This window comes from Syzygium oleosum, unplaced genomic scaffold, assembly GCF_021117445.2.
Source record: "Syzygium oleosum isolate NSW1041296 unplaced genomic scaffold, Sole_v2.1 Sole_v2.06, whole genome shotgun sequence".
Taxonomy (NCBI): Eukaryota; Viridiplantae; Streptophyta; class Magnoliopsida; order Myrtales; family Myrtaceae; genus Syzygium; species Syzygium oleosum.
Window position 1 is genome coordinate 8025508 of NW_026607490.1, and position 26493 is coordinate 8052000.

At 40.1% G+C, this 26493-nt stretch overlaps 3 protein-coding genes across 5 annotated transcripts; 1 reads left to right on the top strand and 2 right to left on the bottom strand.

Moving 5' to 3' along the window:
* Nucleotides 1–1833: 1833 nt before the first annotated feature.
* On the bottom strand, nucleotides 1834–8044 carry LOC115685969 (cysteine synthase-like). 2 transcript variants are annotated; one of them, XM_030611127.2, is made up of 11 exons: nucleotides 7892–8044; nucleotides 6729–6787; nucleotides 6534–6643; nucleotides 6262–6319; nucleotides 5592–5855; nucleotides 5159–5296; nucleotides 5019–5070; nucleotides 3646–3725; nucleotides 2850–2909; nucleotides 2618–2698; nucleotides 1834–2336 (listed from the first exon to the last, which is right to left on the bottom strand). In XM_030611127.2, exons 2-11 carry the CDS (start codon nucleotides 6768–6770, stop codon nucleotides 2244–2246), a joined length of 978 nt encoding a protein of 325 aa, XP_030466987.1. In that variant the 5' UTR covers nucleotides 6771–6787; nucleotides 7892–8044; the 3' UTR covers nucleotides 1834–2243. The 2 variants fall into 2 exon arrangements, with proteins under 2 accessions (XP_030466987.1, XP_056168787.1); XM_056312812.1 differs by having other exon boundaries at nucleotides 6729–6799; nucleotides 7892–8034.
* Nucleotides 8045–13189: 5145 nt separating this feature from the next.
* LOC115686016 (5'-3' exoribonuclease 4) lies at nucleotides 13190–23225 on the top strand. Of its 2 annotated transcripts, XM_030611192.2 has the most exons (22): nucleotides 13196–13678; nucleotides 14444–14546; nucleotides 14614–14690; nucleotides 14770–14961; nucleotides 15122–15241; nucleotides 15361–15423; nucleotides 15514–15645; nucleotides 15722–15886; nucleotides 16074–16151; nucleotides 16624–16710; nucleotides 16998–17078; nucleotides 17870–17965; nucleotides 19182–19252; nucleotides 19604–19732; nucleotides 19838–19914; nucleotides 20013–20053; nucleotides 20135–20209; nucleotides 20769–20920; nucleotides 21027–21131; nucleotides 21205–21280; nucleotides 21568–21650; nucleotides 21946–23225. In XM_030611192.2, the coding sequence occupies exons 1-22, from the start codon at nucleotides 13472–13474 to the stop codon at nucleotides 22634–22636; spliced, it is 2901 nt and encodes a 966-aa protein (XP_030467052.1). In that variant the 5' UTR covers nucleotides 13196–13471; the 3' UTR covers nucleotides 22637–23225. The 2 variants fall into 2 exon arrangements, 1 of the variants encoding a protein (XP_030467052.1); XR_008816767.1 differs by lacking the exons at nucleotides 20769–20920; nucleotides 21568–21650; nucleotides 21946–23225 and having other exon boundaries at nucleotides 13190–13678.
* Nucleotides 23226–23913: 688 nt separating this feature from the next.
* Nucleotides 23914–24768, bottom strand: LOC115686018 (uncharacterized). The gene has a single exon (XM_030611195.2). The coding sequence runs from the start codon at nucleotides 24644–24646 to the stop codon at nucleotides 24008–24010; it is 639 nt and encodes a 212-aa protein (XP_030467055.1). The 5' UTR covers nucleotides 24647–24768; the 3' UTR covers nucleotides 23914–24007.
* Nucleotides 24769–26493: the final 1725 nt, after the last annotated feature.

The following is a 26493-nucleotide window of genomic DNA, read 5'->3' on the forward strand; positions in this document are numbered from 1 at the left end:
TATAGGGTCTTTAATGTATGCGATGCATTGTACTAGACCTGATATTGCTCATTCTGTGTGCAAGTTGAGTAGGTATACTAGTAATCCAAGTATAGAACATTGGAGGGCTATTACCAGAATTTTTGGTTATCTTAAGAGAACTAAAAATTTAGGTCTGTTCTATAATAATTATCCGGCTGTATTAGAAGGATACACCGATGCTAGTTGGATTACAAGTGTGGGTGATAAACATTCCACTTCTGAATGGATTTTCACACTCGGCGGAGGTGCTGTTTCTTGGGCGAGCAAGAAACAAACATGTATAACTCACTTAACGATGGAATCCGAATTCGTTGCGTTGACGGCAACTGGGAAAGAGGCTGAATGGATTAGGAATTTGTTGTTGGATATCAAATTATGGTCTAGTCCTATGCCTCCTATCTCTATTCATTGTGATAGTCAGGCTAATTTAGCAAGAGCTTATAGTAGCACTTATAATGGTAAGTCTAGACATATTAGCCTAAGGCATGAGTATGTGAGACAATTGATTAAAGATGGTACCATAACAATTGTCTACGTGAGGTCAAGTAATAATTTAGCTGATCCTTTTACAAAGGATTTATCAAGACAGATGGTAACTATGACCTCGAAAGAAATGGGGCTGAAACCCTTTAATTAAAATCATTAGTAATGGTAACCCAACCTTTTTCTAGAACATCACTAGTTACAAGGTTTAATGGGTAAGAACAAGTTACTGAATGTGATTATTTGATACTAACGTTAGCCCTGATATGAGAAGTTAGTATCGTCTGTTACGTTTTAGAGGATGAATTGAATTCTTAATGAAGTATAGTACAAACTTGTAATGTGTTAATAGTAACAGAAACACATGGTAGATACTTCACCTATATGAGCTTAGAAGTGATGCCGTTGTTATTATTATTATTATTATTAGCCAAGATAAAAAAGAAGAAAGAAAAATAAAAAAGTTGACTGACAAACTCAGTAAATAAATATATAGACAGAGCATTGCATCATTTGCGCGCTGGGGAAAGAGACTCCGGCGAAGGTGGCTGGTTTGACGTCTACATTCATCTTGGTATCATAGGAGATGGTCTTGTATTTTAAATTTTCGGAATAAAGATTGGAAAAATAAATAATTGCAAATCGAGACTCAAAATTAAACGTAAAGATTAAGGCTCCATTTATTTTGCGAAAATGAATAATTTAAAAAATATTTTTTTAATAGCAATTGCTTATATTATTTACGTTAATGAAAAATATTTCCATTATTGACAATGATTTATGTCTAACCATTTTAATAAATGATGAAAATATTTTTCGTCTATTCATTTTTATAAGCAATAAAAGCAATTACTTTTACAAAAATGTTTTTAGATCATTCATTTTTTGCAAAATTAACGCACCCAAAACTCACATCTCTTAAAACTTGCCCCGAACAAACTCGAGCGATCCATAGTTCATGGGTCGTGCATGCTAAGGTTGTGCAACCGGACCGGTTCTACTTGGGAATCGAACTAGACTACCCTGAAAATCGATCCAATTCCAGGTTCCCGTTGGAACCGGCCTGTTTGGAACCAATAGGAACTAGTTTGGTTCCCGGCTTTAAGTGAAGAATCACCCGGGAATCGAACTGATTTTGGAACCGGTTTCATAAAGAGCCTAAAAGTCCAGACTTTTCTCTTGGCATCTTTTTCTCTGTTCTAAACTCGTACCAAAAGCTAATAGACTGATCTACATTTACAAGTCACTGGGTTATCTACATATATGTATGAAATTAGCTCTGATATAGTCATGTTCATCAAGATCTGAACGTTACTTCTTCATGTAGTATGAGATGGAACTGCTATCAGCTTTATGCATATGGCTAATTCGATTACAGAAAGCATGGCCAGTGGAGGAAGTCAAAGAGTAGATCCTACCTATGAATCGTCACCTTTCCCCTTCACCGAACGCAGAAGGTTATACTCACAAGAGGATTATGAAAACTCACACGAAAGTTTAGAAAGTCGGAAGAGTACAGTACGAACATAACTCTCCGCGGCCAGCCTGATCAGTTTTATTTGCACAAGCGAAGAAAAAAACTGAAGGGGGGAAACAAAAAGAAACATACATGTCCCCGCAGCGAGTTATTGTGTACTTGTCACAGAGGACAAATCTTCATCAGAATGTGCCGGCTGGAATTTCTTCTTGATGTGTCAATTAAACCAAATCAAAGTATGTCAACACATTGAGGAAATTAGTCAAGGTTCATAGAGCATATTCTCTGCCTCCTGCTTCTCGGATTGAAACAGCACAGTAGACAAATAACGCTCTCCAAAGCTCGGGAAGACCACCTGAGCAGGGTTCGTGTTTAGTATAAGTATGATCGAATGGTTGCTTGCTGCTGAAGAAGAGCATGAACAGCTTAAAACGGTTTTTTTATCATTTAGAGAAGGAAAATATGAGTAGTTTCATTCAACAGAAAGAAAGTCGACATCAAGCTGAAGAAAACTTAAGTAAGCCAGGCTCGCAGAACAAGAAGATATGCATGCTTCCACAGCTATGCTATTGCGAAGTCACTTGTAAAATACTTGATATTCTGCTCATGATGTCCAACAAAAGCAAATAAACTCACCACAATGAGCTTTCCTGAATTTTCTGGCCTCTTTGCAATATTAATTGCAGCTGCAGCAGCTGCACCCGACGATATCCCGACCTGCAAGTGAAAATGATAAAATTACTAAGAAGCCGCTTGAAAAGCAAGCAGCAGAAAACTTGAAGTGCCACGATCATGTCATATCTCAAGAAATGTTTCCTAGCTTGGGGTTCTGAAGTCTCAATGTCCAATGATAGACAAGTCACTTTACCAGCAAACCCTCCTTCACTGCAAGAAGCTTGGCAGTTTCAATAGCTTCTTCACTTGATACCTGCAAAGTCAGAAAGATAATCCTGTAATAGCCGCTGTGAATTGCTCAATGGAGGTCACATTATGTTCGGAAGCTTGATATATAAAGATATACGGACTGAGATGAGAATTGGTCTCTGTCTTTTCGTGAAATTGAATTTCCGAGAGCTTTTTCATCCTAGGTAAACTTCTGGTATCTGGACCAAGAACAAGGTGATGGAAAAAATTGGAGGGAAAAACCAATAGTAGCTGTTTTAGCATTTAGAGCAGAAGTTCCCTCAATACTGATGAAATTGTGAATGAAGAATTTCCAAAACAAGCTAGTTTGCTTGTGAACGAGATCTACAAGTTGGTGGAAGTGCATTTTACTTGGCCCTTCGAGTGGCAGTCAATGCATTGATTGAGATAGCAGGAACCGAAGGAACAGAGTTATGCAGTCCCTCACTGTCATGTACCACTTGAAAGGAACCACATTTACATCACAAAGATCGTTGGCTAACGGTATGCAAATCGAAAAAAGAATGTGCAATTGAAGAGTCGTCGTCATTTTGATGAATAGAAATGATGACTCTATCAGGTAGTAAGATGGACATCAGCTAGAGAGCAGACTTTCTGTTCGCATGTTTAGTGCTTTTGCCCTTGTCCTACAGCTTGGATGTTATGAAATTTAGGAACGAGGATAACTGAACATGATGGCAGGACCAGAAAACAGAAAGAAGATAGCACAAACTTGTCTTCTTGTATGGATAAAGACTTACTTGAACAACTTCATCAAGTAATTTCACATCAAGCACTCCAGGGATGAAGCCAGCACCGATGCCTTGTATTTTATGCGGACCTTCGGCAATTTATTTTGTATAATGCGTGAAATTAAAATACAACGATGCTGAACATCACAACAACATATGAAAGGGTAGAAAGTCTAAGCATTAATTTATTCCCCAGACAAATGAAGCAAATTCACATGTTCTAGTGACAAAATAAAACGCTGTCCAGGCAGAACCCAGGTCTGTGGTAGCTACGCCGTCATGCGAGGAAAAGGAAACGGATAATCAAAATCTACGGTTCGTTGATCATATCAATCTTTCAATGAAGTTAATTTAGGGGCAAGTTTTTGCTTTCTTTAAACATAATTGGGATAAGTGCACTGAAAATCTTAAAATTTATCACGAAAATGTAATTAAGTCCTAAAAATTGCAAAAAGTGTAATCGAATTTTAAAACTTGTCAAATTTGTGTAATTGAGTCCTTCCGTTAACTCTATCCAACTTGACTGATGGAAATTATGACGTAACTTTTTTTATTATTTTCTCTATCATATGTGACAATGACGTGGCTAAAACGACGCCGTTTTGATCAAAATCTTATTTTAATACAAATTTTATTTAAATTAAATTAAAAAAGGGTAAATTACCAACAAAAAAAAAAAGACGTGAGAAACCAGGCGGCAAAGAAGCTGCCACCCCACCATCGTTGGTAAGGGGTCGCCAGCCACTAGCCGGGGCCTGGTGATTCTCGCCGGCCATCCCCCCACTCTCACTACCTAGTTTCTCACGTAACCATCCTTTTTTTATTTAGCTTATTTTTTAATTTAATTCAAATAAAATTTATATTAAAAATCAAATTTGGACCAAAATGACATCGTTTTAACCTAATGTTTCATGTTTCAGCCACGTAGGAGAGAAAAAATATTTAAAAAAAGCCACATTAGCATTTTTTGTTAGCCAAGTTGGACGGAATTAACGGAATGATTCGATTGCACCCATTTAATAAGTTTTAGAACTTGATTACACTTTTTGTAAGTTTTAGGACTGAATTGTATCTTCGTGATAAGTTTTAAGACTTCCAGTGCACTTATTCCAACTTACTTAAATAACTACTCTTCCTGTATCCCTAGAAAATCGGGATAGCCATTCCTAAGTTCTTCTCGCTTTATATTAATCATGCATCGCAGAGGCAGACTAACAAGAGAAGCACAATCAAAACCCAAACACAAGGTATGATTCCCCATCGAAGGCCTTCAATTAGTGGAGAAGGAAAAGAAAAAGTACGCGGGGAAAAGTTAAAATCGATGTAATATCACTCTACCAGTTACAAAGGGATCCAAGAGCATATCGAAGATCATGACTTACCAGGATTGCCACCCGATAATACTGCACTTTCCGCAGGTTCCACGCCATAGAGCTAAATGCAACCCGGAAAGAAATGAAGGAGAAACATGAGAAACGGTAAAGTTGCCAAGAAATATTAACTAGGAGACAGAAATGTGCACCTTGATCTCTGGGTTCTGCTCCTTCAGGTATTTTCCTGCTCCGGTTATTGTGCCTCCAGTTCCTATCCCAGAAACGAGGGCATCAACTTTGCCTCCCGAGCCTTTCCAGATCTCTGGTCCGGTTGTTTCATAATGGATCTACAAAAGCAGGAAGAACTTAACCTTTTCCAACCAACTTTTAATTTGTTTACCGTGGTGTCTATTTAGTATATGCTCAATTTAGTTTGAAAATGTTCAATGTTGACCTTCCATTAATTCAAGTTCGAGGGCAACATCGAACACTTTTAGACAGTCTAGGGACTTAATTAAATATGTACCAAAAAGTCCAAGGACCACATTGCAATTGAGTTAAAGTTCAGAGACCACGTCGCATATTGAGTGAAAGATCAAGGACCATATGTGTCATTATCCCTTGAGTGTGTGAACTATATACCTTGGGATTAGCAGGGTTTTCAAATTGCTGAAGCATGTATGCATTGGGTGTTCTTTCCACGATCTCTTCAGCCTTTTTAACAGCACCTTTCATGCCCCTGGCTGGATCTGTGAGGATCAGCTCAGCTCCAAAAGCGCGGAGAATGGTTCTTCTTTCAAGGCTCATTGAAGCAGGCATTGTAATTATAAGCTTATAACCCTTAGCAGCAGCCATAAATGCCAGCCCTATTCCGGTGTTGCCACTGGTAGGCTCAATCAGAACACTCTTGAAGACATCACAACAGTGGAAGTTTGGTCAGTTCCTTAGTTTCACTTGGCAAATAAAGAGAGACATTTTCTTGTTTTGCTAAGTGTATCAGACAGAGACTTGAACATTTGCAATTTTGTAGAGCAGTTGATGTACTAAACGAATGAGGATTCAAAACACACTAGCGCCTTCTTTGATTGTCAAATCCATCGATCTTTAATTAACAAACTTGGATCGCACGAATAGTTTGTCTCCCAAGAGGGCAAGGTGTATATAGAGAATGAGATGCTTTCCAACATGATTGTAACAGACTTGCCATGCCATTTCATTGAGAATCCAAGAGACAAACATGAGCTCTTATCCAGCTGAATAGCTTTTACAGATGGATGGTCTACATGAAGAAACTTGAACAGCTAAAGCTAACCTCTCCCGGTTTAATGAGACCCTTTTCCTCAGCATCTGCAATCATGCTATATCCAATCCTACAAGCAAGGACAAAGGCATTGGCTGTGATTGCAATTCATCAGAGCAAATCACATCCCTGAAGAAATTGTTTTCATCCATACAATAATATATAGACCAGGGATGGCGATTGAATTCATGCTTCTTTCGACAAGTGCCAACCCCCTAGCATCACGAGGCATCTGTAATTTGACTGGAGACGAACAATACAGCATTCAAATTCCAATCACAAACCTGTCTTTGACACTTGAGCAGGGCTCCATCATTTCGAGCTTCGCAGCAATTCGGGCAACACAACCCTCCACCACATGGTTGAGGTACACTAGGGGCGTCTTGCCAATTATCTGCAGAAGAAACAGCATTCGATCAGGATACAGCACTAGCAGCTATTCACACGAATGGTGCTAAAGGGGATACAACACTGCTTACCTCCGTGACATCTTTCGCGATAAGGGAGCTCCCTTCAGCCATGTTCGTCACTGCACAATCTGAAACAGCCACTTCTCTCAGCACCAAAGCATAAGAGAGAGAAACACGATTTGATTCTTATAAATAAAGTAGGTAGATCTTTATTTTTAGAAGGAAGCAAAGTAGTTGCTAGCCATTTTTGCGTGAATCGCCACAAAATCGTGCCTCCAACCAAATCAGCATGTGAGCGAGCATCATAGTACGAAGCGATTTGACACTGATGAGAACTTCGACGCGAGCTTGCGTAGAACGCGCGCGTGTAAAGAGCACGCACACAGAACGCAGTACTGGGCCCCTCACAAAACTCAGTGCGCGCACAGTGTCAAAGCAAGAAAGAGCGAGCACAGAGAGAAAACTTGCATGCGAAGCTTTTCTTCAGCAGCAAAAGAGAACAGGAACAAGCTCGAAGACGAGACGGGACACACCGCATGCACTTCAGTTCCAAATACACAAAAACAAACAAACAAACAAACACGCGAACGCTAGTGCAATCGAGCCGCATGGTTTGCTGCGAATCGGCGAAGGGTTCCATCTCTCCAAAGCGAAACAGATAGTTTAATTGTTGGAAATTGCGATCCATTTTTTATAAAGAAATCTCTAGTCTAATCTAGACTACTCTAGATGGACGTGAGCAGCAAGAAAAAGCAAGCAGCAGAAGTCGGTGGACAAAGTCAAGAACTTGGAAAATCCTAGAACAAACTAGTCTACACGTGCTTAGGAAAGAAGTATACTTAGAGGATAAGAATATGAGTCGGCATAAGTCTCTAGAGTCGGTTGAGATGGCCTATAAATAGGCTTGTATCATTCCATCCCCTACCAAATATACTACACAGACATTTGCACACATCACAAAAACTACAAACTATCATCGATATCACACCATACTTCCGCAAAATTCTCAAAAATTTAATATGGTATCAGAGCTTTACAAAATTTCTACATTAATCTAGACGGTCCTGTATCTGAACACACTGTTACATCAAGCGGTGCAAGTTTTTCCGACGAACAACAAATCTTCGACCCAAAGAAAGAAAAAGAAACATAGAGCAATGAGACAGCGAGCTTGCGACCTGCGTTCCTGGCGGCCGAGAGAGGGGTCAGATTCGTCAGGAGGAGATTTTTACCTTCTCAGAGAAGAAGAAGCAATGAAGAGAGAAGCTCTGAACGCGAGCTCCAGATGATCTTCCTTGCGAACTGCGATAATGTCGACTCCTGGGTAAAGTAATACGGCGAAGGTGACGACCTGAATAATCTCGACTGTTGGTCAACGTATTGCTATTAACTTTGTGGTTTTGCGCAATGGAGACTTCGAATTATATAATTTTTTTCAACCAAGCCCCTCGGTCGACCATAATAATTATTGAACCGACCTTTCAACATCGATGATGGTTACAAGTATAATGTCGAAATCACAAAGGCCGTGGTGGAACGAAAGAAGTTACGGAAAATTCACTCCCCTGTATCACAGATTATCGTCCCGGCAGTTTGATTGGAACAAATTGATTGTCCGGAATTATTGCAATTTTATAGAATATTGTATTTAGTCAAGAAAATTTCGACGTATTAATATATTCATGAAAATACAGGAGAAGTCCGCTCTATTCTCTCTATTTTTGTTTTTTTTTATTAATAGCCACGACCAAAAAAAAAAAGAAAAAAAAAAGTTTGACTGGCAAACTCGAGCATTACATCATTTGCGTACCGGAGAAAGAGACTAAGGTGAACGTGGCCGGTTAGACGTCTACATTCATCTTGCCATCCTAGGAGGTGGTCCTCTTGTACTTATTTTTGGGAGTAAAGATTGGTTAAATAAATAATTGCAAATCGAGGCTTAAAAATAACCGTATAGGTTAAGGCGCCATTTGTTTTACAGAAAAATGAATAATCTAAAAAATATTCTTCCTAAAAATAATTGATTATGTTACTTTTTTTGGTGTGAATGTAAGTATTATAAATCAGATAAAATAAAAGCATTTTTCAGACCAAAAGAAAAAATCAGATGAAGTACAACATCTTAGGAATATATTGTTTGGGAATATATAGTAGCTAATACAACATTTATCTAGGAAGGTCTTATTTTTTGGTAGAGCAAAGCTCTACCTCTAACATTTTTATATACCTTAACCAAAGAAATATGGAAGCCAATTGTCTTGTTTTGAAACCGTTTTCTGTTGTGCTCATCCAAATGTAATATATCATGGCTAGGAAGGACAACTTGAGGAGTCTTGCCGCCAAGTCTTTACCCTTTGTTGCCCTAATCATCCATTGAAGTTCCTCATTCTATCCTCTTACAAGGGCACCTAATCCCATGTTTTGCTAGGATACAACGTCATGTGCTGCTTGTCCACTCGCATTAGAAGAACAAATGTGTTCTTTCTTTAATATCGACCTTTTAGAAATTACACTAGATATCAACTGAAGGCATCCACTGTGTGACAATCCCTATTGTAGGTAGTCTATCTATGCAAACTAGCCAACTGATAAGATTGTGTTTGCTAATGCCGCTGGTCCAAATTAGGTTATATCACTCCATAATTGGTCCCACATGATTGATTGATTATATTGCTTATTGATTATATTACTTACGTCAATGGAAAATATTTACACTATCAATAAAGATTTATGTCTAAACATTAGAGCAATACGAGCGATCATTTGAAGGAAAATATTTTTCAAATCATTCATTTTCCCCGAAACAAACGCGTCCTAAAATCACATCTCTCAAAACCCGCCCGGTACAGACTCGAGAGATCCAGAGTTCACAGATCGTTTGTGCAACGAAGGACTATCATCATCACTTATCGGCAATGATCGGTAGAAATTCAAATAGTTGTGAACATTTCTATTATTTTGTAAAAATTAATCATTTTAACATTAGAAGAACTTAATTTTTCTAAAATAACAAAAGGACTAAATCACAATGATCGGTAAAAATTTCGAATATTTTCAGGCATTTTTATCATTGCAAAGAAATTACTAATTTCAAAATTATAAGAATTTAATTTTTCTGAAATAATAAAAAGACCAAATTATTTTTTTTCGAAATAATAATTTCAAAATCACCAGCCGGTTTTTTGCAAGTTGCCAGGCATGGTAAACACAAATGTTGGGCCGAAAAGAAGCGTGCAGGCCGATAGCCAGTAGCTCGGCCCAATGGACAATTTCCAAGCTAGTCGTTTTAAAGAAAGATGGTCTTAAACTTTTCGGTGCATTTTTTTCATGGAAAATTTAAGATTTGAAAAATAATGAACGAATGAAAATATATTTATCATCCACCGAAATAGTTAGATATAAATTGACGTTGACAATGAAAATAGTTTCAATTGACTAATATTTCAAAGCGACATAACTAATTATTTTTCGGAAAATTTTCTCAAATCTTGATTTTCTATAAATTAAGCGCAGTTAATTTGAATTGGATATCACCACCTAATCACGATGCGACTACAAGTTGGATGGTGAAAGTTAGGGATGCAAGGAAAAAACCGGTAGCCCCAAAACCTGGACCGGTGCAAAATTACGCGGCCCGAAGCAGGTCAGGCTGGTTCTCGGGCCTAGCACTGGGCAACGGGCCCTGCGGTCCACCTGCCAGGCCCGAGCATGATAATTTAAAAAAAAATTAATGTGCTAATTATTCATTCCGAAAAAGATTGAAAGAATCATTTTTTAAAAAATATTAGAAATAACAAAGAAATCAATTGAGAAAAATTAATGGGGAACTGTCATTCATTAAAACCGTATTGCAATCACAAGTAGATTTTCAAATAATTTGAAGTGCGCTTAAACCGATTCCTCGGCATAATTCGCACGAGACAATGTCGTCGTTGTCCTCTTATTCACGTTAGGCACGTTCTCATGGAGTCAATTCTTGCAAAAACCATTCACGCCATTCAACAATCATTGCTAATTTTTTTCAATTGGACAGGCTTGGAACTATTATCTTCCAAGAATTGTTGGCTAGTGTGGAACATGAAACTCCAGTGGTACTGCAGATACTGGTGGAGTGAGTAAGTCGCGAGCCATGGTGGAGAGAATTTCAAAAGTGGTGGCTCGCCTCTTCCACTATCTCAAACCATTGTTTCCAAATGTCGACGTCATTTTCACAAACTCTCTATCAGTGGATTGGGTTGTTCTATTCCCCAGTAGGTCTCCAACTTATTAGCAGATGAAGCCGAAGACCTAGTGGAAGGCTTTGGGGTGTTTTTCTTGCCCAGCACAGACTACATCTATGAGGGCAAGTTCTCCGTCCATGGTTTAATGCTCGTCACATCGAATCGACCGACTTATGTAGCGTATATATTTCGGGGCCAACTCATTGCCATTGTAATTATGTGTTGCCCGTGGACCTCGTCAGCTAGTGACAACTTTGTATATTATGGAACAATGAGAGTTTCGAGCCCCTCCAACTTGAACCTTGAAGCAATGACTATGACTGCAAAAGAACAAAGCGGAATGTCCTTGTAATATTTGAGGAATTTCACATTAATGGGCTCTTATACTTTATCAAAGAAGGAATCATCCTCCTTGTTCGTCAATTCAACTGGCATGAGGTATAAAAACAGAAAGGCACGATTGCTTGATGGATAATCGTTGGTACTCAAAACATCGATCGTATCACTGAAAAAACCTGAAAGAAATTGCTAAAAACTTTAGCAACCCTCCAATCTTGTTGGGCTGTGGCTGGAGACCGGCACTTCTGCTATGAGTGGTAGAGTAAAGCTTCAGCATACCCATCTCCTCAAATGTCAATCTTGTACGTTGAAGTGCACCTCTTTCTTATGTCCAAAGGAAATTTTTTTAGCAAGTCTTACTTGTGTCATGTACAGAACCTCCAACTCTTGATGCCCCAATAAGGCGAATCTAATGCATTGAACCCTCCCATGTATGTTAGCCACAGAATTATCACTGTTAGAGGCCATCTAGCACACACAAGTTAATACAATGGCACACATATCGCAAATGGAAGAAAATCCTATTGCAAGCGAGATTTGGCTGTTAGACTAGATGACAGATTAGGGAGGTGCTTGCATTGGCATTATCTAGGATTATATTGAAGATTTCATCGGAGATGTCAAACTCAAATTATTATTCGGTGGCCTCATTTCAGGAATTATGTGAGAATATCGCTTCTTAAATGTAAAAGACCGGTAACGTAAGTCCCATTCTTCATTAACCCATATTGAGGGGTCCCACTCTGTTACCATTTGTGAAATCTATGGATTTACTTATTTTGGGTATTGTTTATTTTGACCAATCTTATATTTGGGCCTTGCCATTTTATCATTGGGCGTACAAGTAGGCACTCTCTCGAAAAGATCACCTATCTTATTAGTGCTCTTGCTTGGACATGCTAAACATTAAATTTCCGATGATAAATATTGTCATTACATCAAAAGATGCCTCTTACGAGTTTATATATATATATATATATATATATATATATATATATATAATTCAAGAACGGTATCCTACTTATAGGCATGCCATTGTTTTATTCTCCCCTTCAATATCCTGGAGCCTATCGAGAGACGTTCCTTCTCCAAGCCCTCTTGTCCCAGTTGATACTCCCACCCTTGTCGTACTGTGTCCCTATAGGAGATTGAAAATGAATGGTACGGTCTCATGTAATTTTGGATGTCTCCAAAATGACTTCGGGCCCACTTGAAACAATCGTTACGAGTGTTTAAATGAGCCGTTTAAGTTTCGGTGTACAAGATGTCACTTTACACGGTGGATAACAAGCTTTCCCTTATTTTGAGCAGCTTTTCAAAGGAATGTCGGTCATTTCATACCGAATAAGCTTAGTTAAGTCAAGTATTTTAGAATATATTCGATGCATAAAGCCAAATCGGGCATTTACTACATTATGGTTATTTGAAATTACATAATAAACGTTCTCTTAAAAACATCTCGTTAGTTGATCGTTTGTGAAATGGTCCGAGGATTGCTACATGACATGTATCTTGCCTAACAGAAGTAATTACGACCGGCTGCATGCAGGCCAAATGATGAAATCACGAGATTCAGTATGAGACGCGCTGTGACGGACGATATTTCGAGCCGAGTTAATTCGTGGGAATCAAAGTCCAACATAGTGACTTGTAACCAGTGGTACTTGCTTGGCAAGGCAGTTACAAGTCATTGTGCGAAGCACAGGCCAACCAAGCGAGAGTAGAGGTCCTCGGTGTCATTGTAGATGCGGGAGGCTAGGCTACTATATTTGCCTACCCGACGGTACCCGGCCGAAACTGACGTGAATTTTACCTCCCCCATCCACAAGCCCTTAAGTCACTCCCGTTGTATTTCTTCCCCGGAGAAAAGGAATAAGGAGAGAACTTACACAAAGAGCCCTCCGCCATACCGGGGCGAGGAGTTCCTTTCTCTATCTCTCCTCGAGCCTTTTTATGGTTTTGCTCGGGACCACCTCAATGTATATGTCTCGCAATCCAAGAACATCCAGGTCCGAGCAGCCAAACAGACCCCAAATCACCGACCCCCACGGGTGCCACGTCGACAGTCCTCGCCCCTCCCCGCACCACCTTTGACCCACCCTCGCGCCGCCATCACCGCCCATATCCAGATCTCGAACCGTCTCAATTCCTTCCTTCGTTCTCTTCTCTCCTCTCTTCTCTCTCGCCGTGTTGACTCGCTAGAGCGAAGCGGGGCTCCCCATCCGGCCCGAAGAAGACCGGCGCCGCACCGCCATGGGCGTCCCCGCCTTCTACCGGTGGCTCGCCGATCGGTACCCGAGCTCGATCGCCGACGTCGTCGAGGAGGAGCCGCTCGTCGACTCCGGCGGCGTCGCCCGGCCGATCGACCCCTCGAGGCCCAACCCTAACGGGATGGAGTTCGACAACCTGTACCTCGACATGAACGGGATCATCCATCCTTGCTTCCACCCCGAGGGCAGGGTACGTTCGCGTTTCTCCCCCTTCGGCCGCCGCGCCGCGGCTTGTGTTCTCGGGTTTCGCGTGAATTTCGGGCGGTCTTGAGCTGGAATTGTCGAAAGGTTTTTCCTTTTGGCGGGGGTCGACTAGATGTTGAGATGAATAGTGCGGTTGATCGTTTTTCTAAGAGGGTAGGAGGGTGAATGTTCAAAATTGAGTCTTGTCATGCCGTGCGTTAGGTGTGCGTGCGAGTTTATTTTGTGGAATGTGCCGGGAGAGAGAGATTGGCTTCGCGTGGATATAGTGCTTGGGGATGCTTATGATTGAGGTGAGATGTCGGCGGATGTTAGGTTTGTGCTGGCGGATGGATGCTTCTGCGCGGTTCTGGCGATTTTCGCTTTTATTTGTATTTTGAGTGACGAAATGAGGGAGAGAGAGAGTAGTTGGAACTGAGGGCTGCAAACTTTGATGCTTCGGGGATGCGAAGGGTTTGCAGTAGCCACGTTCGCTAGGAAATGTAATTTAGCGTTGTCGGGATTCTTCTGTGCTAAGTAAAGCAGGTTGTAGCAATGACCGACCTAAGGTGGGAATTAGTGAGAGCTAATGCCCCTGGGCACACGGCGTACGTTATAGTAAATATTATACTACCATATATGAAGCTTCACGTGTAAAATTTCTTTATCTTGCCCCCTGAGTTAAGACTTTGCAATATATTTTTGTCTCGATGTATCATCTGCGTTTTACTTCCTTGTAGAATTCCTCTGATGTTAAATTTATGTGATTGTGCAGCCTCCTCCTTCTAGCTACGATGACGTCTTTAAGGCAATATTTGATTATATTGATCATGTCTACTCAATGGTTCGTCCTAGAAAGCTTCTTTACCTGGCAGTGGGTAAGCTTCGGTATTGTATTAGCCTCCATATCAACCACGCAGATTAATCTAACTGAAAAATATGCAGATGGAGTCGCGCCAAGAGCTAAAATGAACCAACAGCGTTCTCGGCGTTTTAGGGCTGCAAAAGATGCAGCTGATGCGGTAAGATTTCTCAAGTTGCCGTTATAATTATGATGATCACATTGTTTGGAAGATTTTGATCTCTACTTCGATCAAGCAGGAAGCTGAAGAGGAACGGTTGAGGAAAGAATTTGAGGCTGAGGGACAAATTCTTGCTCCCAAGGAAAAGCCAGAAACATGCGACTCTAATGTCATTACTCCTGGCACACAATTCATGGCAGTTCTTTCTGTCGCACTTCAATATTATATACAAGTGAGATTAAATCATTATCCTGGCTGGCAGCAGACAAAGGTTTGGGCGACATCTTATTTTGCACTTGCTTTCTTAGTACCTTTGACATTGGAGAATTCCTGGCCCATGGAGTAATTCATCTCTACTGGGGTAAAACTCTGTTTTCAGGATTCTTTCTGTCTAAATTTATTTATGCGGCTGCATTGGATGATTCTTGAAGGTTATGCTTTCTGATGCAAATGTTCCTGGGGAAGGAGAGCACAAGATTATGTCATATATACGATTGCAAAGGAACCGTCCTGGTTTTGATCCGAACACTCGGCATTGTCTTTATGGCCTGGTAAATATTTGTTTTGCACTCTGCCTCTGTAGTAGTAGCTTTCCCTCTTCTCAGCTGGTTACTTTAGATTCCTCTGAGTTACTATGCGTCGATTATCTAATATGGTTCACTGTAATCAGGATGCTGACCTGATTATGCTTTCATTAGCAACACATGAGATTCACTTTTCAATTCTCAGAGAGGTATATAGATTATCCAATTTTCCATTATGGGTTGTGGGATTCAGCAGGATCTCATTTTCTGGCTTTTTTCTTTTTTCAATAAATCTGCAGGTGGTCACTTTCCCAGGACAACAGGAAAAGTGTTTTCAGTGCGGCCAAGTGGGTCATCTGGCTGCTGAATGTCGTGGCAAGGCTGGTAATGAAATGGTAAATGATATTCCCATCCACAAGAAGAAATATCAGGTTTGTTGAACTCTGATTTCATGTTCATGCTCCTTCTCCCTGCCTTTCTTTTGCGTGACTGTTTGTAATGTGGCAGTTCCTCAACATTTGGGTACTGCGGGAGTACTTGCAGCATGATCTGGACATTCCGGACCCTCCGTTTGAGATTGATTTTGAAAGGATAGTGGATGATTTTGTATTCCTATGTTTCTTCGTTGGCAATGACTTCCTTCCACATATGCCTACATTGGAGATTAGGGAGGTATGTCACATCTAGTTCGTTTGATCGCTATTCTGAGTACCAACAATCACGACCTTAGATGTTTACAGCTTTTTGCCTAACACAGACACGATTTCATACTAACCTGGTGGTTTTGCTTGGTTTATTCTGTGTGCTCACTATTTATGTGGACTTAGAATGTTCATTGTGGATCTTTCTGTTTCTTCAGGGTGCTATCAGTTTACTAATGTTGGTTTATAGGAGGGAGTTCGCTGCCATGGGAGGTTACCTTACTGAAGCAGGCGAGGTAGATTTCATTAGGCATCCTTTGATATGCAGTTTCCGGTTGGGTAATATTGTGGTGGGATGATGATTTCGTGAGTTGGTTGCTCTAATTCTAGTTTTTTGGGTGATAAGTTATTGTTTGTTGAAGAGCTTATTTCTTCTTTAAAATGTGCTTTCCACAAGGCTTTTCTTGTAATATTTAGCTGCTAATACTATCTGCTGTCAGTATGATTTTGGAGAGACATTTACTTTTATGGGCTTTTGCTTATATTTTTGTTTTAACTCTGGCAAATTTGATATTATTTACTAAAAATCTTGAATCAGTTAGTGCATGCAGAGTCTGTCCTTTCATGATTTCTTTTTTGGTTTTGGTAGAAAATCCAACACTACGTAGTTTGTGATGGTTGTGTGAATCCATGAGTCTATTCATTTCTTGTAAAATTTAACGTATTGACAGTCTTTGATGAGGAGTTTAATTTCTTTCTAATGTTCAGGTCTTGTTAGACAGAGTAGAACATTTTATCCAATCTGTTGCTGTTCATGAAGATCAAATTTTTCAAAAGCGGGCTCGCATACAGCAGGTACCTTTTGATATTTTTGGTCATTGGTGAATGCTATAAATTCAATCTCTTTGTAATGCAGCATGTGATGGAGAATTTGAAGAATGATCCAAATGCTTTCAGCTTCTTTTGGTGTTATTCGTGGAACAAGTGGAGTGGAAATAGTTTTTTTTTTTTTTTCTAATTCCATTGAAAATAGCTGTTCAGGACTCGTGAACAATTGAAGCATGTGACACTTTTAGTATGGACTAGTGAGTACAAACGCCATCATTCAGTCCTAATTAACTTTGAGCTCGACATTTCTCTAGGCACTAGAGAATAATGAAGAAATGAGATCTAGATCAAGAAGAGAGTCATCGGAAGAATTACAAAGTCCAGCTATTGACAAGGTATGCAAAGAGTTGATTTCACCTTAACGTGTGTGGTACGTGAATATCTTCTGTTTTGCACTTTCTGTTGATCAAAGGCAATTGAAATGTGGCAAGTCATGATTTCTGTAATGAATAATGATGATGCAGTTTTGTTTGGGCGGGAGTTTAATTTAGTTCTCTGATTGGACGTTTGGATTTAATGAAGAGATTAGGTGCGGTCAAAAGATGAGCACTTAACTAGTTGAATGAATTAATCTTTAAGTGGCTCCTTTTGTATCTTCATGGCTTTGGTTACTCCCACTCTCTGTTCATAGCATTATTTAATTCTTGCGCTGTCTAACCGAAACGATAATCTTCTGTGATGAGTGAAAATTTTATGGAGTCCAGTGTGTACCATACATGAGCTTGAATGGTATTGATGCTACTTTTTTTTTTTGGGGGGGGGGGGGGATAGCGTTTTTCCTACGTTCATCTTTTCTTGTGTCTTTTTTTTTTTTTTGGAAAAGCAGATGGGAGAAGCTAAGTTTCACATGTTGTACAATTGAACTGTGATTCCTTTTATTGTATGTTCTCAAGTGGAAATGTTGCGAGTAAAGATGCTAATTTTTAAATGTTTTGAAGAGAATGATCTATCTTTTACATTTCTGAGTGGCCACACAAATTGAGAAATTTGACTTTTGATATGTTATTCTTGTGGATGAGTTATATCCATTGTCAGTCACATTATTAATATCTCAAAGTAAAACATGAGAAGCTTTACATGCTGAATAATCAATTCTTAAATTTGATACACTATTATTTGAAGCCAGGTTAGATTAGGGGAGCCTGGATACAAGGAAAGGTATTATGCAGAGAAATTTCATGTGTCAACTCCGGATGAGATAGAGAGAGTTAAGAAGGAAACGGTACTTGTTTTTTTGTATCTTGAAGCTTTCAGTTTACTTTATTTAATATCAGTATTATTTCTCGTAATTATTTTGGTTTTATATTGTCTTGGTAACTTAGAATTTATATGTTTTGAAGTGTTCTGTGCTTACTATGCTTGATTTTAATTTCTGTAACATGGATTTAGTTTGTTTGGAGAGTAGAGCAGTCTTCAGACTAGAGCAGTCTTCAGACTCTGAATGTCTTAATAGCAGTACCTTTACATTTAGATGTTTACTTGAATTGCAAATCTGTGTGGATGTGGAAGTTCTGTATGAAGTGTTCCTTCTTGTGGGGATTGATTTATCTAGTAGTGTACCCGATAGTTTTCACAGCCAACGTTTTGCTTGGTGATTTCTATGGGAAAAGGATCTGAATAGCATTTAGTCAACTGCATTTGGACTTTGAACGAGGCTAATTTATTTTTCTGCTTATCTGAGACAATTTTAAATATGACAGTTAGATAAATGGAAGAAATGTTGATATTAGGGCATTGGCTTTTCTTTCTATTGTCGCGCGAAAGGGTATTGGTCAACTAAGCTAGAATGTTCTGACTCCAAGGATTTGAGGAACTAAGCTTGAACATTCTGGCTCCATCATTTGTTCAAAAGTGTTTTTGGTGAACTAAGCTGGTACTATCTGGATCCTAATATAGTAAATAGATGTTTTGAAGTATTTCAGGTAGTTCCTTATGTAGTTGAGTTGGTCTGTGCATGGTTCAAATCCATATGCCACTAGGTGCCAAATTTGATGGTAATAGAAAAGAGTGGGAGCTTCCTTGTGGCTTGATATTTTTGTGGGTATAATAATCACTGGGATTTTTCATGTTGACGGTAGCTATCTATTGTAAATATGTGTCATGGACTTCTCATTGTCAGAAGCTTCAGTTGCCCTTGGATAACTGATAATTTCTCTCGTTCATGAAGTTCTAGATTGCTAGTATTTTCCTACCTCTTAAGCATTGTAAATATATGTCACGGACTTATTAATTGGATGACTTCCTTGTTGTTAGATGCTTCAGTTTCACCGCAGTTCCTCTTCTAGATTGCGTGGCCTCCTCAGTACATTTGCCCCTGGATAACTGTTGATTTCTCTTGTTCGTGAAGTTCTAGATTGCTAGTATTTTCCTGCCTCTCTAACTATTACAACTGCAGCTTTGTATCGAGGTTAATGGCTGATGGCAATTCTGCTTTGTAGGTTTTGAAATATGTGGAAGGTTTATGTTGGGTCTGTTGGTATTATTTCCAAGGCGTTCGATCCTGGCAATGGTGAGTTTTACCAGTAAGGTCTGCATGAAACAATACTGATCCATCTTTACATGCCTTTAAAAGCAATTATCTGATTCCATTGCCTTAGAACGCGCTTGTAAACTGTGCATAGTGGACAATACTCTGAAGACCTACTGCTGGGATGTTATTTTGTTTAGTCAGATGAATCCTGCATGCTCCATTTTCTGGGTAGCTTTACTCAAAATGTATCGACCTACCACACTACGATTTCGTTACTGTCAATGCTACTGTTAACATCAGTTGCAATTTGGTTTGTCATGCTACGCTAGTTGTTTATTAGTTTTTTTTTTTATATCTGAATTATTGTAAGTTGCATACATGCTCGTTCAGGTACTATCCATTCCATTATGCTCCCTTTGCTTCTGATCTCAAGGATTTAGCTGTTCTGGAGATCACATTCTTCTTGGGAGAGCCTTTTAAACCATTTGATCAGCTCATGGGAACCTTACCATCTGCAAGGTTTCTTTTTGTTTTATTCTGCTTTTCATAATGTTGAGGACCGTTATACGAGTCCTTTTTGTACTTAATATTTTCTGCTTAGACAGCTCATATCTGGTGTTGCAGCGCAAGTGCTCTGCCAGAACAGTACAGGAAATTGATGACGGATCCTTCCTCACCAATCCTTGACTTTTATCCTTCAGGTATACTAAGCAGGAGCAGGCGATGCTTATCGATGGAATTCTCTGTCTCTCTCTCTCTGTCTCTCTCTCACAACTTTTCCTTGTTATTATGTTGACAGATTTCGAGATTGACATGAATGGAAAGAAATTCGCATGGCAGGTATGGTCTAACTTGTCCCGACATTGTTCTTGCTGTGGCTATCGTGTGTGAATAATGTAAAGTATATCTTTCTTGAATCAGGGTGTTGCCAAATTGCCGTTCATCGACGAGAAGAAATTGCTCACTGAAACGAGGAAACTAGAAGTCTCTTTAACAGTGAGAAAATTCTTATCTTGAATTTTATTTTTCTTCACCTGACTGGACTGTCATAGCTTCTTTCTATCTTTCTTGAACTTTGACATTTTCTATTGTGTATTAACATTTATTCAAGATGCTCTTTTGCAAGACTCATATTGGATAAATGAGTTTCTTTAATGAGTGCGCATTCTGAGTTTTTGGTCCAGGGATACTAAACATGTGTGGTCGAATGAAAATGTTTTGATAAAGCCTTTTAATAGCGCTTCCATGCTTCACTGTTTGTTAATATTGTGGTAAGGATATTTTCCTACTTATTTGGAGACCATTACTTGATCAATACTGAGCTTAGCTTAGGGTTGTGGCAAGGAGTGTCATGTTCTATGGAGGTGGAATTTTGTAGGCTGACCTTGTTGAACTCCAAGAGTCATCGATGCTGTTTCTGCCTTTTGACTTTCTTTTTTTCAAACATCAGCTCATGATTTTCTTAGGTGGCATTGTTATCTGCAACTCCTCTGTAAATTCAATTTTCTGTCTCATGATGCTCGAGAATGCTTACTGTTTGACTTGGTTGGTATAGAAGGAGGAGCAACTTCGAAATAGTGTGATGTTGGATTTGCTCTATGTTCATGGGGTTCATCCTTTGTCAGTACAAGTTTATTTGTGCTACCAATTAAGCTACCATTTAGGGCCATATGAAAGATATCCTGTTCCGATTGACACAAATGTTAGGTCAGTAAACCTGTTTCTTGCATAGAATTTCATGTGTAAATTTTTCGAGGCTGCCATTGGGTAACTTTATATTCTGCTGCATTCATTTTTTGCGAATCTTTTACAGCGGTGGAATGAACGGATACCTCTGGCTAAGTGAGAGGAATGCACTGACCAATGTAATTCCTTCGCCTGTCCATGGATTGGAGGATATTGTGAACAATCAAATATAGTAAGTTTCTTATTTGCTTTTGTAATTCTTGTGCGACAAACTCGAATTATTCACAATCCCTGTTGCTTTACAGTAATGTTACTTATCTCAATCCTCCAAACCACAAGCACATCCCTAGACCGCCTGATGGCGTTGTCATTCCTCCGAAGGTACATGATGCTCTTACTGGTTCATATATGTTAATCTAAAAGCAAATATTTGTATTTTGTTCTCAATGTATACAATATAATTGGAAAAACGTTATGTGCATTATGTAGGGCTTTGTGTTTGATGTTACATGAGGCTTTTGCCCTTTCGACATTTCTATGAAATATCAATACGGTTGAAAAGCGCGGGTTATTTCATATAGGAGAACCTTTTCCAAATTAATGTTTAGGTCTCTTTATATTGGATGTCGTGACAAGAAAATAAATGGCTCACTTGTTCGCTTTTATAGGTTTTAGGACCTTTGGATATCAAGCCATTCCCTGTGTTATGGCATGAAGATAACAGTGGTAGGCGCCACAATGGAAGAGAAAGGTGAGAATGAATTCTGATTGTCTTGCTATCTCGGTTGATATATCTGTCCGTTTGTTTTGTGTTTCTGCTGCTGGATTGATGGTTTGTATCAATTTAGAGACTTGTGGTGCGATAGATTTTGCAGTTGAGAATGAACTTGAAACCAGGGACATATTGGAAAAAAAAATTGGTTACTCCTGCAGGCTATTGAGTGTGTTTGTGGAATCTTTGGAGAACCTTTTCCCCTGTTGTTTCTGTTTAGAGACGCTTCTTTTTTTTCTCTCCCCATCTAAATGCAGTGCTTGTATTCTTGCAGGCCATCAGTACCTGGAGCAATGGTCGGTCCAATGCTGGGAGAAGCAGCTCATCGTCTTGTCAAGAGTACACTAAATATCAAGTTCAACAACAATCAATCCTCTGGCATCTTGGAACCACCACGCAATCGAAACTTTCCGGGATATTATGCAGTTAATAGACCGAGACCGGCTGGTCCCTCTGGGTACGAAAGGGGCTTCAGTGAAGATCCTCACCAGTACTATGGGAATCACAACTCCAATCAAGGCACGGTTGGTAATTCGAGATATCCACCTTCATCAAATGGTTGGCAAGGAAGCAAACAGAATGCGAGGACAATGGATAGGTCTCAAAATCAAGAGCAGTATAGGAATTTGAGGAATGGAATGTCTGCTTTGGCAATCGAAGAAAGTGTCAAAATTATACAAAATGTCCCTATGTTACTAAGGACCCCCAATCCTGGGCATTCTTCACTCACACCCGAGCAGGCTATGCAAAATGCGGGCCCACCGCCACCTCCACCCACCAAATGGATCAAGAAAGCGAGTGCTGGAAATGGAGTACATAGGGAACGACAAGGAGCTGTTGCTGGAGGAGCATCAGAGAAGCAGGTAAAATTGGTCTATCAGGTGAAGACACGGGTGTCAAATGAGATGTCAGGTATGGAAAACCAGCCATCTAGTCAAAACGTATATGATCTTCCTCCTCCATAAAGTTCCTTGGCATCTCAATGGTCTGTCTTCAACGAAGCGACAGTGTTTCACGAAACATGTCTAAACCAGCGAGAACTGTGGAATCCTTCAGCTTAATGGGATATCAAGCCTCGCAAACTCCAGTTCTCGCACCACTTCCTGGCCGGGTAATTCTGAGAAAATCACCCGCTGATTGATTCCTTGAGGCAATTGTGGATACAGAAACTCGACCAACCTCTACTTATTCTGCCAGAGATCTATATTTATAATCAGCACTCCGTAACTGCTGCGGAGGAGGCACTCCTGCTCACGACAGGACCGGAGATTTCTTGGCTGTTGGACGGCACTACTGCATCATACGTGCAGGTGATGGTCATCTATAGGATTTAGTTAGTTCTCCAGGGTTGTAAAATACTGTTGTCTATTATTCATTTTCAGGGATGGTGGTTCTAGGGTTATTATAATCAGCAAAATTGCAGATCATCTGCGGTGTTGTTGGGAAATCGGGATCGATGGGCAAGTAGTTGACAGTGGATGGTTTATGTCTCTTTGACTTGGCTTTTGCCTAAACGCCACAGGGAAGTGAAAACACTTTGCAATTCTCTTTAAACCCCTAGAATTGCAAGCAGAGACACTTCTCGACTTGCGGCTGTGTCCCGTTACAGTCGAAAGTCCTCTAGTCTTTGGAAGATTAGCCTTGTGTGATAGATGCATTTGATCTTTACTGGGCACTTGTAAGATGATACAATGAGATCGCGAGTCACCTTAGCTGTTAAGAGCCAACTAGCCGGAACATCAGCCTAGTCGGGTAGTCTCTGCATTCCGCTGCTCGAAACGAGTGTCTGAATTATATGAAGCCAGTTAGTAAAGACCGGATCCATGGGTATTTGAAAACCGAGAAAGAACCATCAACTATAACCCTAAAAGAACCTAGTTCTATCATCAGCTATGGGTTCGAAATCGAATGAATCTAATAATATAATTTGAGTTTTGAGCTAAATTACCCCGTTTTGGCCACTCATTTTTTTATCATTAGCTTTCGAATTTGTGATTGTTAGATCAAAACACAAATCATGGATCAAGTAAGTCCTCTCTCTGTCGAATTCATATGCTTTGAAATCAAAGCAATATTTTGGGTGTTTGTTTGAGCTGTACGAGATGAAATTCTCAGTTACGGTTCCAACATCAACAAGTTTGAGCTCAACTTACCAACTTAGAACGGCTATATATAACAGTGCGAGCAGCACGATTGCCCAACTCTTAGTAAACTCTTCCAATTCTATATTTTTTTGCACAAACATACAATGGTCTCTCTTAACCCCCAAAACGAGGAGAAGAAGAAGAGCGAAGTCACTACAAAAACCAGCAAACCCCCGAATTCACTTTTCGGACTCATTGCAAGAAGTAGCCGGACAAGAAGAGGACGAAGAAGAGGAACAAGCTGCCGTAGATCAGCACCGCCTTCTGGCCGGAGGTGAGGGAGTTGCCGCCGAGCCCGTACTGCTGGTTCTCCGCGAACCCCGCGATCTCGACGCTCTTGCTCACGAAGAAGCTCTTGGCCGCCCCGCACGTGGGGCACCTCCAGTCCTCCGGCATCTGCGCGAACGGCAGGCCCGGCGGGATCGGGTACGACGGGTCCCCCACCGACTCGTCGTACTTGTACCCGCACGACCTGCACTCGTAGATCCCCGTGTTCAGCACCGCGAACTTCTCCTCCAGGCGCCGCTTGTCGAACGTCTGGTCATCGGGGGGCGAGCTTTCCAGAACCTGGGGAGCGGGCGGCGGGGGCGGGGCGGCGGCCGGGGCGGGCAGCTCCTGGCTGGAGGTGGGCTTGTCTTCTTTGGAGACGTCGATGGAGCGGAGCGGGAATGGCGGGTTCGGGTTCGGGTTTGGCCTAGCCGTGAGGTGGAGCTTCTTGGGGGTCCTGGTGGGGGTGGCGGTGAGGGAGTGGTGGTGGGGGTGGTGGGTGACTTTGGGGTTGGTGGAGGGGAGGTGGAAGGAGAAGGTGGGTCTAGTGGTTGCAGAAGCCATTGATGGGCTGAGTCTAGTTCTTGTTGGTGCTGGTGTGGGTGGGGAGTTCACTGAGGAGTTCTTGATGTTGGGTTTGCAGAGGAGGTGGAGGAGAGAGAGAGAGAATCCACGGGAGAGAGGAAGAAGAATAAGGAAGGAAGAAGAGCAGATGCTGTGTAGAGGAGGAGAGTTTTGTGTGGTTGGATAAGGTGGGAGGAGCGTGTGACATTTGCAAGCCATTCAGTCCCTTCGCTCTCCGCATTTCTGCAATTCTACTAAAAACTTTGGACTATTTCCTGTCATGGCACGTTTGTTCTAATGTTTTTTTTTCTGTGACAGAAAAATCTCGTTACTGTACGATATATCTTCCTCCGTCAAAATTCTATCAACGAGAATCGGTAAAAATCTATTTAGTTAAACGCTAGTAAGTAAATAGTATTGACATAATACCCACTTGGTTTAATTGAAATAAAAACGACGGAAAATAAATATTCCACGTAGGTATAAATTTGAGATTTTTTTCCCACGTCATCGGAAAAGTTCAGAGTAAATGTGTCGCGACGGGTATGGTTTGGAGTTTCTAATGTCGCACAAAAAAGTTAAAAAAATAAATGTATCATGGTAGACATAATTTGGAGATTTTTTTTTTTGACTTTTCCATTTTTTTTTTCAATTTGCCAAGAAATAATGGAGAAAACCAAGAAGAACAGGGATAGTTCATTCCCTCTAGGGGTGAGCAACTTGGACCGCCCAAACCAGGACCAGACCGGACCGGACCGGACTGACGAGTTTGGTCCGATTCTCGGGACTATCAGTCGGTTCCGGTTCCTAAAAGCGGAACCGGGTTCTGGCGGTCCGGTTCCCTGCCCAAGGGGAACCGGACCGGACCGGACCGACTATTTAATATATATTTTTGTTATTTTTTTCTTTAAAAAAATTAATAAAATGTGAACTAAACTCTAAGTGAACTTCATTATCATAAATTCATTGATAAAAAATAGTAAAATGTGAATTAAACCCTAAGTGAACTTCATTGACATAAATTTATTGACAAAAATTAGGAAAATGTGAACAAAACCTTAAGTGTTTGATAAAAAAAAATCCTAAACTCTAAGGTAGCGAATGATAACCATTCTGTTCCGGAATGAGTTCCTGAACCAGAAATAGATTTTTCTATTTCTGATTCTGGATGAGTTTCTGAGAAAAAAAACCCGTTTGATAATGACAAAAAATTTCTATTTCTAGAACAGAAACCCGTTTGATAACAGCACAAAATTTATATTTCCTGAAATAAAAACCCGTTTGATAAATAACAGAAAATTCTATTTCCAGGAACAAAAATCCATTTTTTTAGAAATGGAATAAAAATAAAAAAAAATCCGAAAAATTCATAAAAATCTTTAAAAAAATTCAGAAAATCCCAAAAAATTGAAAAATTCTAGAAAAAATCATCAAAATGTCGAGAAAATAAAAAAAAATTAGATTTCGGGAAATAGGAAATTTGTTGAATTTTTTCAAAAAAAATCAAAAAATCAAAAATTTCAAAACTTCACAGAATTGCTTAGAATACCTGTAGCTAGGGGTGTCAGAAACCGAACCGAAAACCGAACCGAAACCGAACCGAACCGATCCGAAAATTCATGTATTTTCGGTTCGGTTCGGATGTCAGTTCGGATAATAAGTAAGAAAATTCGGTTAGTTGATTATTCGGTTTGGTTCGGATCAGTTCGGATCGGATCAGATCGAATTTCGGTTTCTTTTTTATTTTCTTCCCTTCACGTACACCCTCTCTCCTCACTCACTGTTCAATGTGTTCATGATTCTGAACCGCAACTTTCTCTACCTTTTCTCTCTCTTCCCACTCACTT

Excerpts from the sequence above, each read along its gene's own strand:
- LOC115686018 (XM_030611195.2), bottom strand. The coding sequence starts at position 24,646 with ATGGCTTCTGCAACCACTAGACCCACCTTCTCCTTCCACCTCCCCTCC.
- LOC115686016 (XM_030611192.2), top strand. The coding sequence starts at position 13,472 with ATGGGCGTCCCCGCCTTCTACCGGTGGCTCGCCGATCGGTACCCGAGC. Across the intron at positions 19,915-20,012 it reads CCTTGACTTTTATCCTTCAG|ATTTCGAGATTGACATGAAT; the intron begins GTATACTAAGCA and ends TTATGTTGACAG. Across the intron at positions 20,921-21,026 it reads CCGATTGACACAAATGTTAG|CGGTGGAATGAACGGATACC; the intron begins GTCAGTAAACCT and ends AATCTTTTACAG.
- LOC115685969 (XM_030611127.2), bottom strand. The coding sequence starts at position 6,770 with ATGGCTGAAGGGAGCTCCCTTATCGCGAAAGATGTCACGGAG. Across the intron at positions 5,856-6,261 it reads GTCTCATTAAACCGGGAGAG|AGTGTTCTGATTGAGCCTAC; the intron begins GTTAGCTTTAGC and ends GATGTCTTCAAG. Across the intron at positions 2,699-2,849 it reads CAGTGAAGGAGGGTTTGCTG|GTCGGGATATCGTCGGGTGC; the intron begins GTAAAGTGACTT and ends TTTCACTTGCAG.